This window comes from Poecilia formosa, unplaced genomic scaffold, assembly GCF_000485575.1.
Source record: "Poecilia formosa unplaced genomic scaffold, Poecilia_formosa-5.1.2 Scaffold14, whole genome shotgun sequence".
In the NCBI taxonomy this organism is placed as follows: domain Eukaryota; kingdom Metazoa; phylum Chordata; class Actinopteri; order Cyprinodontiformes; family Poeciliidae; genus Poecilia; species Poecilia formosa.
Genome location: NW_006799953.1, coordinates 4,105,244 through 4,121,617, shown reverse-complemented (window position 1 = coordinate 4,121,617; position 16,374 = coordinate 4,105,244). Strand labels below are relative to the sequence as shown.

Here is a 16,374-nt window from a genome sequence, read left to right as displayed (position 1 = left end):
AGATTTTAAGAGAACAGTAGAACTCATACCGAGATTAAATTGATGGCAACTTCTGAAAACAACTGATTGCATTGGATTTTAATTGATGGCATCAGAGTAAAGGGGGTTGAAATCAAATTCACTCAGTCTGTTGAACTTTTATTTGTAACAAGGTTTGAAAACAACTTGTAATCTTCCTTCTACTTCATAGATACACCCATCTCAGATAAAAATCCATTAAATTACATTAATGTTTGTGGTTGTAACATGGGAAAATATACATAAACTACATTAAGAGATTTTATAACAATTTCTACTTATCAAGTATTTTTAACACAGCCTGCCCTGGCCCAGTTAGTGTTTGTTAACACACTTGATACTTCATTTTCATATTGGTTTAGTTTTATCTTCTGGACTAGTTTTTATTTTTCATTTTTCTTTAACTGCATGTTGTTGGCAAAACTATGACAGTTTTAGATATTTGTTGAGTTTCCATACTTTAAAACTTTCTTGGAATATGCTTTAAATTATTTGACACCGGTGCCTTACATGGCTTTGTTACTGATTAACTTATTAGCTCTTGATTGGGCCGCCATTTACAATCTGCCACACTGCTGCTGGATTATTTTAAGGGAAGTATGTATCGTTTATTGCCATTCTAGCTAGGTCATCTGGGTCGTGCAACCTAAAAACAATAAACACTGCAAAACATTAACAACAAATGCACTCATTTTCATTACCATGAATGCTAACCCACCATAGATTATATTTTAGTATGTACAAACAGCAGAATTGGTGAATTATGGTTCTTATTGCTATTCTGTGATGATGAATAGGAAACAGTGACTTGACAGTGATAAATTTGTTGCCACCAAATTAAACGCACTCTGGAAGTTGCGCTCTGCTGATGAATATCGAATATACTCTCATCTATTAACCCAGGAATATAAAATAATAAACAGCATACATTTTCTAATACTAGTAAAACGCAAACAAATGGCTTTATTCATAGGCAAAGCTTCAGCTCGCACTAAAGTATGTTCTCTAATGTCTTTAAATGGGCATTATTGAGAGATGTAGCAAAGTATTTATTTTAATTTGTTAGTTGTGGGATAAATTATAAGAATAAAAGCCTCCCTTTTTCTCATCTAATCTGATACAAAAGAACAAAGTGTTTTTTTCCCCCTGTCTTTACAGACTAAAGATAAACTGCACAGAGCTGAATTACAGTGTAAACACCATCTGCGCTGAAGCTTTTCCAGCCACTGTGAGGTTAAAAAACTTGACATTTCTTCCCCCACACTGTCATATATTCAAACCTTGTTACTTGTAACGTCGAGCTCAGTGTGAAGTTGTTGTAGAACAGCTGAAATGCATTGGTTTTCAGTATGCAAATGTAAGAGAAGTGTTGATCAAATCTGAGTTTAATTACCTGGGGGCAGAAAATCCTTGAAGCTGCGATCCTGATTGGCTGGCGGAGACATGACTTACTGGATTCAGCCCAAACATTGATGTTAGACAGTTGTTTTGACTTTGGCAGCTACAGGAAATGTCTTCTCTCATCTGTGGCTTAATTATGCCAACTACAGAGTATTGTTAGGTTTACAAATGGTTTCCATTACTGCCTGTTAGTATTACAACTATGATCTATGATGTTATAACGCGAAACACTGCAGTAGTTAAGCAGCTTGATTTTAAAAGATGTTGGACGACAAACTGATGGCGTTTTGCTTATTTCTTCCTCTATTTTATAACCACACATCCCTTCCTCCTTCTATTTTATTCTCATAAACTATTGCATATCAGTTTATTTCTTTCAGTACTTAAGTGTCTCTCTGCTTTAATGTGCTAAAACCACTTAAATCTGGTATAATTTAATTGTATAATAGTTCTCAAAAACTTTTTTCAGTTCTGATTCCAGTGTGGGTCAGTTGACTGTTTTAAAATAGGACTTTTTGGAGTCATGTAGCCACATTTCTTTACATAAAATTATTATATTATCAAACATTATTGAAAATTACTTCAGATCTAGTTGACAGTGCTGGTAAAAAAAAAAAAAAAACTTCTTGGGATTTACGGATTGTCACATGGATGGTACAAAATGTCCTAAGTGACATATGGCTTTATTTATTTGGTGACAAAGAAGAAATGAGCAAGAAGTGACTAAATGCCTAAATAAATGACCAGCACATGCAGGGACACGCTTTAAAAATGCTATTGGAAATACTCTTACATCTGTTTACCATATTTTATACAGAGCTGCACATTTGAGTTTTTGGAAATTAAGTGATACCTTTTAATTTTCAGGGGGGATCAAAACTCAAACAATGTATTATAGAATCAATGCAACAATATTTGAATCCAGGTTTGAATAGTGCCTATCTATATCTAATATTTTCCAGAACTCCCCCAAAATCACTAACAATATTAAATCACCTCTTTTTTGTGTGTTTTCAAAAGTATATATATCACAGACTTGACACAGAGTTTTAATACACCTCTGAGTGTAGATTTATCCAGCTCAAATTTGATCAGTGAAAGTATCCTAAATTTGTATTAATGGTGTCCACCAGACAAAAAAAACAAACAAACTGTAAAATAACACAGAAAACCTGCTAAGCTAAAACCTGCTAAAATGTTAAGATTACAGGAAACGTAAAACTATTACTGGGTATCTATGTTACTGGAAGACATTGTGCCTAAGCACAACTTCCAAACAACAAACCAGAAAAATACTATTAAAATAAATATCCGTATTTATCCTTACCTAAATGAGCCTTATTTAGGTGTTTGTAATGAAGTTTTGTTGGCCAAAGGTTCGACTCTGTTGATACAATAAGGTAACTCAAGTATTACTTCCTTTTCTATTTCAAAATACGAGTTTCAAACAGCAGCTTAAAATCTGGAGCCCAAAGAAGTAGCCTTACCAGAAAAAGTCGCACCAACAGCAACTGGGTGAAATATCATGCTAATAAGGTGTTTACACCCCAACCGTATTGGCTTCTGTTATCTTGAGACGAGGACGAATGACCTAAAAACAGGACGGCACAAGATTGTAAAAGCCAAACAATCAGGTTTATTTGGGGAGCAGGGGTCAAAATCAGACAGAGTTTGGTAACAAATCAAGGGTCAAATATTTACGAGCAGTCTCCAGTTTTCTGGACAGCGGACGATGGAAACAAACAAAGGCAGGCCGAGTTAAACCCTTCCACAGTTACTCAAGTCGAGCTGGAACGACTCGCAGTAAACACAGAGGAAGCAGATGAATAATGACTGACAGCAAGCAGGTGTAGAGCAGAGCAGTGAAGCAAATGTTACAACAAAGCAGATTTTAAGAGAAGACAAAGCGTAACTGAACAACGCTGGAGCGAAATGATACATTTCTGCAACATGCATGTCAATCTCAAGAACACAAGGAAACCTATCACACCACAATTCCATATAGTTTGAATTTGGATTGTGACATTTTATGCTATTTACAGTTTTCTGCCTATATTGTTTCAGAAATAAAGTTGAGATTTTCGTGTGTTGAGAAATACAGTGTTTGACTACAAACACAGAAATCCGATCTCGTGGTTTCAGATCAGTTTCGAAGTGTAACGGTGGACTGTTGCGTATCACATTCCATATTTATCTTTAGGGAGAACTGCTGCGCTCCGTCATGACAACTTGGACTTCTTTCCTAGAAGGAGTTCTCGTTTTTCTAAGAACCCAGCATTTATTGCTCTGAGTTGAATTTTGGGAGTCCCATGAGTAAACTACAAGTAGTTCCTCCATTCCTATTCTCTTGTTGTGTGTTAACATTCATCGTTGATCATGAACTTGAACTTTAGCAGCTGGTGTTCAAGTTCGTAGTTAGAGGCTGTAAAAAGCCAAAGGAATGAGTTTACGGAGACTGTAATGGTTTTTTGATGTTTAACTTGTAGGTTGGAGTTCAACCTTTACACAGTAAAATAATGTGGTTTCACTTTATACACAGCTTTACAGAGCAAAGTCGCATCAATTCATGCTGCCAACATGAAACAATACATTCACAAACTAGGTCAAGTTGTTCCTATTAACAGATTTACACTGTAAATATAGAAAATGAGACGTTCTCTATTTTAAAAATGAATTTCTAGAGCAAAGAAATTCATTTTTTTTCTGTTTTACACTATAAAATGGTTGAAGAAAAGCTCTGCATTAACTTTCTGACAAATCTGTAGTGTATAATAAATCTGACAAATTGACAATAACACAAATGTATTACCACAAAACATTTAAAACTCGAGTATAATATAAATGCTCCAGTATAAAATGAATTAAGACATTATCTATACATTTTTCATTATTTTGAACTTAATAATTACAAGTATTTTGAAAACTTCAATACTAAGTTGTATTTCAGTCAAAAATAATGATAACAATTTTAAATGACTTTGCGGTACAGTGTAAGCATTTCACCTGCGACTTTCACACTATTTGTATTCGCTGTCTAACATTATGTCCTTCAAATTCAAAATAAATGGCTCATGTAGTGTTTAAATTTTATTTGGATGGATTTTTTTCCTCCATTGCAGTTTGAATTGACAAGAAAGTGCAATATAGCACCAGCTCAAAATGGACAAAGTGGATAAAAGTAAAACTAAGAGCCTTGGTGCATCAGTTTTAAGTGACTTACTTTGATCCACGTGAAGAATTGCTACAGCTTCAGTTTTCTCAGATGTGACAAAAATGACTCCTGAAGAATGTTAATAAAGTGTGACTTCAAATATGCCTTTGTGTTTTAATCAAGGATCAATCATTTCAAGAAAATTTGCATTTGCTTCTTCCATCATCACAACATTCTTCTTTCTCTCTCTGAGCTTTCTGTTTCTCAACACCTTAAATCTAAATATGCATCCAGCAGAGCAGATGCATTACTGCCATGCAGAGGAGGAATGCATAGTGCCTGAAATGTAATGGCTTTCTTTGTGATTTTACATACATTGATATTGAAATGACTGTTTAATATATTCTAGTGCTGTTTTTTTGTTGTTGTTTTTGCTGGTCTGTTTAAATCTCATTCTGAGCGAGGCGGATCCATATAAAGGAGACTATTGGGGTTACAGTCAATTGACTCTTTGACTTTTGTTGTACAAATACATCGCTATGGCTCCGAATTTTTTGTCTCAAGTTGTCTTCCAAGAGCGGTGACATATAATCTTATCTCCATGTTTGCTGTGGGAGTGTTGAAAAGGTGTAAGATAACACAGAAAGTGCTTATGTTTGAAAACATTACTCCTGTTTTTAGATATATATGTTTTTATCTCCACGTCAGAATTTATTGCGTTTTATTATTGGGGAAAAGACGTAAAACTTAATCAGCCGTTGCTAATTGGAACAAAGTCTTTTAGTTTTTTTTTTTTTCATCTGTTATTTCTGGTAGCTGTTTTGTGATAGTGGGCCTTCGTGTATTGTAATGACTGAGCTAAATTATTATGCTACAGTCTGACCCAAGGCAACTCCTTGTCTACATAGAATAAAGCAAACGCTGATGACTGCCTGCATTGAAATGACTCACCACATATATTCATGACCCAAAAGTAATCGCTACGCGGTTCACTTTATTTCCAAACCTCCCTATGTTTGACTTTGTTAATCAAATTAAAGGCAAGTATGTTAAAACTGGTAGCTCAGTGTTGTCTGTGAGCCAGTAAGAGGAACAAAATGCTGTTGTTGTTTTACCCATGACCACAGTCACTAAATCGGTTCTTATGTTTATGTTAGAGGTGTATGCTGGTTTCTGTTCAAGCCTGCCATAAACAAAATGTGTGCAGAAGGTTGGTGCACACTGATTTCTGCTGAGTTATTAAAAGATGTGCCTGCCTCTGGCAGATTTCTAGGTCAGGAGAGCTCCTCCTGTTCAAAAATCCTCATTTAGTTCAAAAGTACATTTCCCCAGGTGGATATGCTTCATTTACTTTACATTGCATTTTTAATGATTCCACAGGAAGGCATTAAATTGAACTAGCAATAATAGACAAATCTCATATAAAACCGGAGTCTAGTGTTTTATAAGAATAGTTTAAAAAGTTAATTTAAACACCACTGCCATAAATTTTTCAAGTAGTTTGGGTGCAGATAAGTGAGTTTTTGATGTACTTGAATTTGAAAAGGTTTAAAAGTAATATAAAAATTCACAGATGGCCAACTTCCTGGCGAGGCGTATCATATTTACTCACACTTTCAAGAAAAGATGAAGTATAAGGAGACTTTTTTTTTCCCATGATGCTCCATGGATTCTCAGAATGGGGCATTGCTGCAAATTTAACTATGTGATGCAGTCTGTTTGAAAATTGAAAATTTTTAACTAATCTGAATAATGAACTGATTGTGACAGCTTGATAACTCTCAAGTCAAATTGAAATATATGTAATTAACTTTGAATTGACATTGTGTTTCCTTTTATGAACTTTTTGAGTGTTTTGGAAGGAGCCTTGAAACCTTTGTTGCAAACTGGCACCGTATAAATAAACTGAACTGAATGAAACTACTGACTCCAAGTGTGAAGTTTGCATTTGCAGGCAGGATGTGGAAACTCTCACTACTTTACGCTTTCTAGGTGTAATCCTTCATTTAAAAATATTGATGCTTTTTATCCTCATAGCAAGATTGTTGCGCTGCTAGCTTACTTCCTGTTTTTGGTTTGAATAAGGCTAAATAAGACAGGTAGCTAGAAAACTGTCCAGGTGAATGTTACTCATTCTGCCTGGTTTTAGGTGATAGCAGGGTTCAATTACAGGCAGGAGGCAGACTTCCTAATCAAAACTGGAGTCTGACGGTTTTGGGAATAAATGGCTTCCACATCATCTGTTTATCAGCGTTACGGCAAAGACCCGTTCAGATGCCACTGGAACTGGGTCAGTGTTGCTTTCTGGCTGCACAGCTGCTGACATAATCTAAAAAATGAACTACAAAGAGTAAAGAAGCTTTACGTTCTTTGATCTTCACAAAAAATAGAAAAAGACAAAACTATAAATGGACAATGTTTCGACATGGTGCCATGGTGTTTATTGAGGAATAGAAATGATACGAGTTCCCTGATCTTTGGACGTTCTACAATGGCTGTTAATAACTTTGGCTAAAAATGATGGAGAACCAACTATTATTTTTTAATAAAGATATAATAAATGCATTGTCTTAGCTATGTTTTCCTGCAATATTTGCCAATCGTACAAAGACTAAAAGTAACACTAATATGTTTTTAATTGTGTTTTTCTCAACATGCTTTTTAATGTCGTTTTTCATCCCACAAGAAGATCCATCCTTCCTGTGGAAAATTATATTTTTATCTTTACTTTGAATCCTGAAAATAGAAATAAAATGGGGGTTCTTTAAAAGTGACTCCAAATTTCCTAGAGTGGCTACGTATCTAAAATTACAAGTCGTCTTGTAATGTAACAGTCATGTGACGCTTGTGGCTCTACAAAGCCAAAATAGCTCTTTAGGTTATAAAGGGTGCAGACACTCAGCTTAGCTGGTCAGATCTATTTATTTAAGGCAGAGAGGCCTATAAATAATCTAAAATCGCAAGTGACCACTAGGTCACTTGCGATAAGGTTCTTATTGTATGTTTTCTTTACGTATAACTATGCTAATCAGTCTACAACATGCTAATATTTACAATTATATTATTTTTCTGTCATTTTACAGGATTCTGCATTCCTTCAGGGGAATCAAGAAGGTTTTGGGCAAGTAGTTTTTTACAATAGCGCGTTCCAACAAGGTCAGGACGGATGGGACTTCCAAGACTTCAGAAAGGGCCTAGTTGGCAGAGGGAGTGAGTATGGACAACCTTTCAGACTTCGGCGGCCCGTGTCCGTCCACGCTTAGGGAATGGGAGTGAGTATTAAACACACTAACATTGGTCTGTTGTCGTAGATTTGTACAGCTGCATGCCAACTCATTGTAGTGTATTGTTGGAATAATTTAGCCACCTTAAAAGGAGTCAAAATACAAACATCTCCCCAATGAGTTTTATCTGTATGAGACATTTTTAAGGAAGCAAGTGTTACCGTTTTGAAACTGGTGGGAAATTAATTTCCGTACGATTTTGGTGATGTGTATGATCACTATCACATTTTCAGTTTTCAGGCAGAGGCCAACAGTTTGCTATTTAATAATCTCCTGGTATCCACTGGGCCTTTGGTAGAAAAACAGGCCCACAGCATCACTGATCTTTCATCGTACTTAACATTGGACTGTTTGTAGCTCGAAAAAAATCAATCTTAATTACTTTCAGATGAGACAAGTCCACCGGCTTGTGCTCTTTTTGATTTTGTGCATTGTGGGGTCGCATGAATTCATACGACATGCAGGATTTTTCCCTGAAAAAACTCGACACTCTAATCTGTGCAGAAGCCTGCTGCCTAAGTACATTTGATTCTTTAAATATAAGCAAAGCTATTATCCATCATCCTCACCATGCTTTTACATGGAAAGTATTCACAGCACTTCACGTGTTACACATGTTTTTGTGTAACACGCAAATTGTGTTAAATGAATCTCTTTGTTCAAAATTCAAACCACAAATGCCCCTTTATGACATTGTGTAATTTATTTATTTTTTTGAGAATGTTTTGCAAATTTATTTAAAAAAAAAAGTATTCACAGATAATACTTTGTTTATAAAAACTCAATGTTGGGCTTCATCAATTTGCAACAAAACAAAGTCCACATAGTCAATACGGGGTATTTGTAGGAAAAGTTTGATTTGATACAGTTTGAAATAAGGCTGTACTGTAGAAAGCCAAGCGCTGTAAATACGTTCTGGGTTAAATGTAAACAGCATGCATCAGATATGGCCGATCCGCATGTTTCTCTTTTCACATCAAGACTGGAAGACGAGATAATGTCTCCGTTCTGCGTCCACCAGCTGCTTTGTACTACATTACACTTGGTCCACAATCCAGCATTACCCCTTACAGTGCATTTTGCTTATGGCTTTTTAACTACTTCCTGATGTGGCTTTTTACTGGTGGGTCAACTGCAACCCACATTTTGTGCTGCAGTTAAACAGATTTTGTGCTGCAGCTGTGTGTAACGACCATGTGTAAATTATGGATTTTAAATTTTGCAGAGGTTTGCTGCATGTCTCCATAAACACCGAGCAGTCTTTTTTTTTTAAATCTACCACAGTGACCTGATTAAAGGTGAAGATTCCCAGGAGCTTGAACTGGGTTACCAGGTTATGCTAACAGAGTTATGGCAGACACTGTGGACATTTCACCATTTCTGCCCGACGCTAGTTTGACTTTGTCTGAAAGAGCTTTTTTCTTAAGACAGAAATGAATTATCGTGACACTCTTTGACACGTAGAAAGTGACATATGCATATTTACTCACGTCACTTTGTAAGACTGTAAATAATATCTAGGTAAATGTTATGCTTCTGCTTCACGGCCAGCTGGCACACTGTCACACATTTCCTGGAAAGTCAAGAAGAGCTGAGTCACTGTTGGGTTTTGACAATTACTTTATTTCTTGTTGCAGCATGTTAAATAGTCAAATGATTATTTCTTATTCTCAAACAATATATTTAATTGGCCCGTCCTTGTGCTTTCAGTACCAACAGCTGTGTGGAGGACTTAATGGATGAAGATGAGAAGGACAGGGCAAAAAGGTACTTTATCCTGTCTTACTGTTTCATCTGTTCGCATGAATGAGTCATGATCGCCATTTTTATAGGCAGGTACAACCTACATTGTCTTCGAATTAACAGCTCTCATGCGACATGAATTTTGGTTTTCAGTGACTTTGTGTTCGGAGGTGGTAGACAAGTTGAATTAGGGGCCATTTTACTTCAGTTACTTAAGCAAGGACTTTTCTGATAAGAAAAAGTTAAACATTCTTTCGGACACCTGAAAAAGCCAAATGGCTTGCCGACCGGGATAATCAAAACGCTTTGAAGCAAATTATCAACACAGCTGTACAAGCACATAGGGAAGAGAAGTTAAACATTACCTACAAAAGAAAACAATAAAGCTGAAGCTACTAGAAGTTGTTAAAATTAACTCACAAAACTGATTGTTTGACTTGTAATGCAAGATAAACATGCACACAGAATGGTGAATTTTAGGTTAATTCTGTTTAAGTACATGTATTTATGTTATATTCTTTTAACGACATAATTTTTTCTTTTTAAATACAAGAGCATCAAAGACCTGAGGAATGATCCCATGTTCTACATGTTACATTGTGTTTTATTCTACTGACATCACTAACAAAAACACTGAGAACTCATTAACTCTGTTCATTTTTTTGAACAATTAATTAACCATGATTAATTCCCAGCAACCCTGTCATTAATCAGATAAAATAAATTACTTTTCAGCCCTAATTACATATCGTATTTTATTAAATTATAAATAAAATTTGAGTAAATGTCACATCATAAGTTCTGTGAAATATTTGTTCTATTTAAATAAATGTAATGAACTAGAGCATCAGCAAGCTGTTTCTTTCAACTAAATAGAAATTTGGTGCTTTTCCACTTCTACTACGTTGCACTTGTGCTGCCATTTTTAATATTTTTTTTAATGTGTGCATTGCTCTGCAGAGCATCTCGCAACAAATCTGAAAAGAAAAGAAGAGACCAGTTCAATGTGCTCATCAAGGAGCTATGCACCATGCTCCAGGGTCAAGGCCATCCGCGCAAGATGGACAAATCCACCATACTGCAGAGGACGATTGACTTTTTACAGAAACAGAAAGGTCTGCGCACATTCGAACATCTGTAGATCATCATTTCAGCCACTTAATCTCGATCGCTGACCTTGCGTCGTCCTTTCAGACATCACTGCGCAGAACGAGATTTGTGACGTGAAGCAGGACTGGAAGCCCTCGTTCCTCAGCAATGAAGAGTTCACGCAGCTCATGTTGGAGGTAAAGCTGAGCAGGATGCGTCCTTGAAGCAGATGATTTAGTCTGAATTCTGACTGATGTGAAATATTACTCTTGCAAATTCTCTTTATAGTGATAAATGAATGACACGATTGGCAAAATGATGTAGGAATCTGAGACTTTAATTAGTGATCATCTGATAAATGTAACACATTCACCTCTTTCAGGCCCTGGATGGCTTCCTTGTTGCATTAACGACAGATGGAAACATCATATATGTGTCTGACAGTGTGTCATCACTTATTGGCCACTTACCGGTAAGTCGGAGGAGTCGATAAATTAACCATTAATCATCTTTTCAGCTAATTTTGCCACAGTATCAATGGCTACTTAATTGGAAAAAGAAAATCTGTTATTTGTCACCAGTAACTGTTATTCAAATTTGATCTTGTTTTGAGTTCATATTTTTGAATAAAAGTAAAAATTTATGGTCTTTTAATAAATTTTTCTTCTTACTATTAGGATATAATTAAACAAATACAGGTTTTGTCTGTTTTCCTTTGTTGAATGAAGATTAGCATTATGCTAATCACATTTCCTCAACAGATTTATGTAGAAACATACAAATAGGCCTGTCACAATAATCAATAAATCAATTAATTGCATGATAAGTTAAAGAAAAAAAAAAGCTCAATAATTTGCATTAGCATGAATTGTTGAGTCTTCTGTCTGGCGTTTTGGTTTCAACTGCCCCTGTTTTTGAAGGACATTTTTGTTGTTTTGTTTATTTATCTTGGATATTTAAAATATCCAAGATAAATGTGTTAAATGTTCACTACAATTTAAAGTTTAGAATCAGTTCTTGGATTCTTTTGCCATCGCCACGACATTAGTCAAAAATGGTCTCAAAACAACATTATCGTTTATCGCAATAACTGCTGGGACAATTTATCGTCTAACTAGGTTTGTTATTGTGACAGGCCCACAGACAGAGGAACAGGACCACACACGTGAGAGAAGGTCCTGCCAGCATGTAATGACTGACAAACGTCTGTCTCTTTTTCCACCAGTCAGATATGGTGGACCAAAATATCTTGAATTTCCTCCCGGAGCGCGAACACGGCGAGGTGTATAAGCTGCTATCATCCCACATGCTGATGACTGACCCCGTTGCTGCTGATTTCCTTGACAGTGAGTATCCTGCTGAGAGGCCTCGCTGCACGATCGGTGTCTGGGTCACCATGCTGGAGCATGGCGGAAGTACAAAGGTTAAACCTGTAGATGGTCTTTTATTTACGAGAAGCAAAAAATGTAACACGAGAGAGAGAAGCGCTCCACTCATTCCTGATCCTGTTGCTCTTTATTTTATTCTCACCTATTTGGGACATTGTTTAAACCACAAACTTGACACCTGGTTGTTGAGATCCAAAAGGTTTTCTCACATCAGCAGCAATTTTTTATTCAGCTCTTTGTACATTGAAGAAGTGACGGCTCTGGAGTCTGTGTTTTATTGCAATTCTAATTAGCGTGTATCTATGATTAGACTTTTAGCTAATAATAGGAGCTAGCTTAGTATCATAGTTAAGACTTTAAATCACTGTTATGTTAACACAGTAATCCAAAGCGGTGTGGCATGGGAGGCCAAAGACGCTGACCTTAATCCTGTGTTTCTGATGGGCTTTTTCTGACGAAGAGAGAGGGGGAATCGTCGGTGTCTCCGGCTGACATTAGAGGCCTTAATGGCCGCCTCCAAGCCTTGTCTGGAGCGATCGCCAACTCTGCTGAAGAGCCATCTGTATAAACAAGAGTCTGGCTTTGTAACTGCAGGAAAGCCTGATTTTTATCCACTTATAGTTGAGTTGAATCAGGGCAGCTGCAGAATTATCAGAGAACCTAAACTAGTAGTGTTGTAAATCACCTACACCTTAAAGTGAGCTTTCTCTGCTTTAAACCATGGACCTCTCTTTATAGAATAGTAAATATTAACAAAGCATTTAAACGATATAATGCACAGTAACAAAAATTACGAGTGTAAACTTAAAAAAAAAAGCTATTTATCAATATTACAGCACAAGAGTGAAAAAAGCATGACAAATTCTTAAAAAAGTACTCACACTTATTGTCCCATTTTGAGATGCAACAAGGACAAACTTTGAATGTGTTTTAATAGGATGTTACGTGAATGCCCAACACAAAGTAGTGGAAAATTATGAAGTGAAAGGTTTTATTTTAATAAAAAAATAATAAAAAGTGTGGTCTGCAGAGTTTAAAAAGAGTAAGGGATGATTTTATGTAAATTCATGTAAATTCTAATGTGGAAAATGTCTCAATCTTTGCAGGTGAGACACATATTGAATTTTGCTGTCATCTAGCCAGGGGTAACATGGACCCCAAGGAGCCTCCTGTGTATGAATATGTCAAGTTTGTTGGAGATTTTAAGTTTCATAACCATGGTAAGAAAATTTCATTTAAAAAATACGCAAATAATCCACCTTATTTTAGCACGTTTTGAAAACAAAATGACATACTCCTTGCCACACAGTGCCTACATCTTCTTGTAACGGGCATGAACTGACGTTACCGAGAAGTCTGCAGTCGTCGCTGGAGGAGCAGGTCTGCCTCATAGCAACTGTACGATTAGTCACTCCACAGTTTCTGAAGGTAAGAGCAGTTTGAGGCCTAAAATACTGATTGTTTTTCATCTATCTGTTGTTAAACCTCCCAGAGAAATAACAAGCAGCATGTGTGTTAATAATGAGGCAGGGCCAAGGACATGGCACATTTTGGTCCTTAGTGACGCTGTTATGTCTGCACATTTGTTGCTCTGTTAGGGCTGAATATGACACATTGGTCTCATCTAATAACATCGCCCAAGGATGCTTCAGCGGCTAAGCGCTGACGTCGTAAGCCGAAGCTAAACGCAAAATCAGAAGTTTTCCAAAGTATGACTTTATAGCCTTAAAATTCACCCATCATTTTTGTTTCAACTGTACAAATTGAGTCCAGTCAACATTAAGAAGCATGCATATGATTCATTATTCATTTAATATATTCATGTTTAAAACAGTTAGATCTGTTAAACTGTGTTGAATGGCGTTAAATTGTGAAGAATTAGAACATGCTAGAGCTAACGTGATTTCCTTGTTGCAGAAAATACTCATAAAATCACAGAAGTCAACAAATGAATATATGTATATATAATATCGATTTGTTTGTGGATGAATAAAAATCAAATTTTTAATTTAGTTTAGCCCTTACGCTGTTAGTCGTAGTGGAAAAAAAGATTGTTTTGGCTGTTGCAGCTTCCTATATGATAGCTCCGTAGCTCTCCCTCAGATAAGCATGTCATTAAATCACTGGATGTTTCAACATTTAAAGCTCAGTACTTAGTTTATGAAGCAGGAGAATAAGTTGCGTTCATACACGATGAACTGGATCCACAACAAACATGGTGCTAGGCAAATGATCAACAAGTCATATGAAAACAAAGCTAAAGCTAATTTAGCGATTCCGCTGCAATAAACCACAGTAGAACAAATATGAGTTTGTTCTATATTCCTTTTGGCAAAAATGAAATTTATGTTACAAATAATACAGTATTTTAACCCAATATTTGTCACGTTGTGAAACAAGAAATTCAGAAAAGTTTAAATGGAAAACAGATCTGTTTCATTTATTTCCTTTCCTTTCAGATCAATAACGCTTTCTGCTGTGCCGAAGCGTTATTTTTTATTTTATTTTATTTTTTAATTAAAATACAGTTCGTCACTACTTGACCGTCCGGCTTCATGCTTTCACCTTCAAATGTTTTTGACTTGTGGCAAACTTTTTGCCAGTCCTTGCTTTACATTTCCAATTTTAAAACTTGGCTCGGTTCTTTGTGCAGGATAAATATGGAAGTTCAAGGCCACATCTGTTTGGGATTAGTCAGAACATTCAACGTGTTTGACAGTGACGCACAAATATGGTCATGCAGTGATTTAGTGAGAACAAAACTGTGAGGCAGAGCTGCCAAATACGTGAAGCTAGAGTAGCTCACACTGTCCTTTTTGGTGGTAACCTTCATTCAGTATCTGGAAACCACTGGACAGAAGGATCCAAAAACAAACAAAAAAGTACTGTAAGGAAAAATGTCTGACTCTGCTACTGTACTCTTGTTCAGGATTTGTGTAACGTGGATGATCCTTGTGACGAATTCACGTCCAGACACAGCCTTGAATGGAAGTTCCTGTTTTTAGATCACAGGTGAGAAACTGAAATCGTCATATTTATTCAAGATTATTTTACCCCCAGATTAAGGTAATCTCACATGTTTATCATCACCTTTGTGTTTCAGAGCATCACCAATCATAGGCTACTTACCATTTGAGGTTCTTGGGACTTCGGGTTATGATTACTACCATGTGGATGACTTGGAGCTCATAGCCCAGTGTCACAAGCAATGTAAGAAACCCAGCGTTGCCTCTTTATTACAAATCGTCATCACTGGTTGACTAATAAAATAAAACCAGGAACTTGTGAGTGCAGCATTGACAGCAGCTTTTATTTTCCCTTTATCTTCTCAGTAATGCAGTTTGGAAAGGGTAAATCCTGCTATTATCGCTTCCTGACCAAGGGACAGCAGTGGATTTGGCTGCAGACTCATTACTACATTACTTACCACCAGTGGAACTCCAAACCCGAGTTCATTGTCTGCACTCACACCGTTGTCAGGTAATCCTGAGGGTTTTCTTTTGTCTAGCATCATGTGAGATGTATCTGTTGGTAGAGAATCCATAGATAGGAGTGGGAATGAAACTTGTCACACGAATGTGTCTCGTTTAGTTACGCGGAAGTGCGAGCTGAACGGAGGAGAGCTTTTGGTCTGGAGGAGCTTTCGCCACCTGAGATAGCACCATCCTCTGTGAAGGTAAGAGTTCTGCATAAGCAGAAATGTCTCTAGGTTTGAAACAATTCATTGGATTAATCGCGATTAATCGATTATTGAAATAATCATCAACTAAGTTAGTAATCGATTAATCGTTAACTGGAGTATTCAGACTCAAAAAAGGCCATTTACTGGAAAAAAACAACATATTGAGTGTAGTAATATGTACAAAAATACATGAATTGCACAAAACATTATTTAAGATGAAAAAACCTTTGTTTATGAATATGTTTTAGCACAAATTCCTCAGGTTGCTTACTTTTGGATTTAACCTGCTCAGATTTACCAAAGGAATATTATGTTACTGCATTTTACACTCTTAATTAAAAAGGGAGTTGAATTATTTATTTATATGCATCTTCTAATGAAAAATCTGTAGGCTGTGCAATTTTGTTTACCCAGTTAATTGGTTAATTGTCAGAATAATCCACAGATTAATTGATTACAAGAATAATTCTTAAGAAGCCCTAAAATTTACTCTTAACTATCAAAAATTTTCACATTTTGACATGTTGTAGCGGCAAATTTCAGTGTATTTTATTGTAATTGTAAACTGGACGGTGAATGTTGTGTTTAAATTTGATCGAGAATTAAAGCAGATTTCAT

The 16,374-nt window shown here is 36.2% G+C and overlaps 1 protein-coding gene across 7 annotated transcripts in view; it reads left to right on the top strand.

Annotated features, from left to right (window-relative positions):
* npas2 (neuronal PAS domain protein 2) overlaps positions 1-16,374 on the top strand; it is a 46,046-nt gene that overhangs the window by 18,872 nt on the left and 10,800 nt on the right. For 6 of the 7 annotated variants that reach the window (XM_016668352.1, XM_016668353.1, XM_016668355.1 and 3 more), the window contains exons 2-13: positions 7,654-7,842; positions 9,565-9,621; positions 10,558-10,712; positions 10,792-10,883; positions 11,069-11,158; positions 11,912-12,032; positions 13,181-13,294; positions 13,384-13,502; positions 15,004-15,086; positions 15,178-15,284; positions 15,407-15,554; positions 15,666-15,750. In XM_016668352.1, coding sequence (XP_016523838.1) covers positions 7,787-7,842; positions 9,565-9,621; positions 10,558-10,712; positions 10,792-10,883; positions 11,069-11,158; positions 11,912-12,032; positions 13,181-13,294; positions 13,384-13,502; positions 15,004-15,086; positions 15,178-15,284; positions 15,407-15,554; positions 15,666-15,750 — 1,227 coding nt within the window. In that variant the 5' untranslated portion in view covers positions 7,654-7,786. Of the gene's footprint in view, positions 1-7,653; positions 7,843-9,564; positions 9,622-10,557; positions 10,713-10,791; positions 10,884-11,068; positions 11,159-11,911; positions 12,033-13,180; positions 13,295-13,383; positions 13,503-15,003; positions 15,087-15,177; positions 15,285-15,406; positions 15,555-15,665; positions 15,751-16,374 lie in introns of those variants that run through there. The other variant, XM_016668351.1, reaches the window with a different exon arrangement.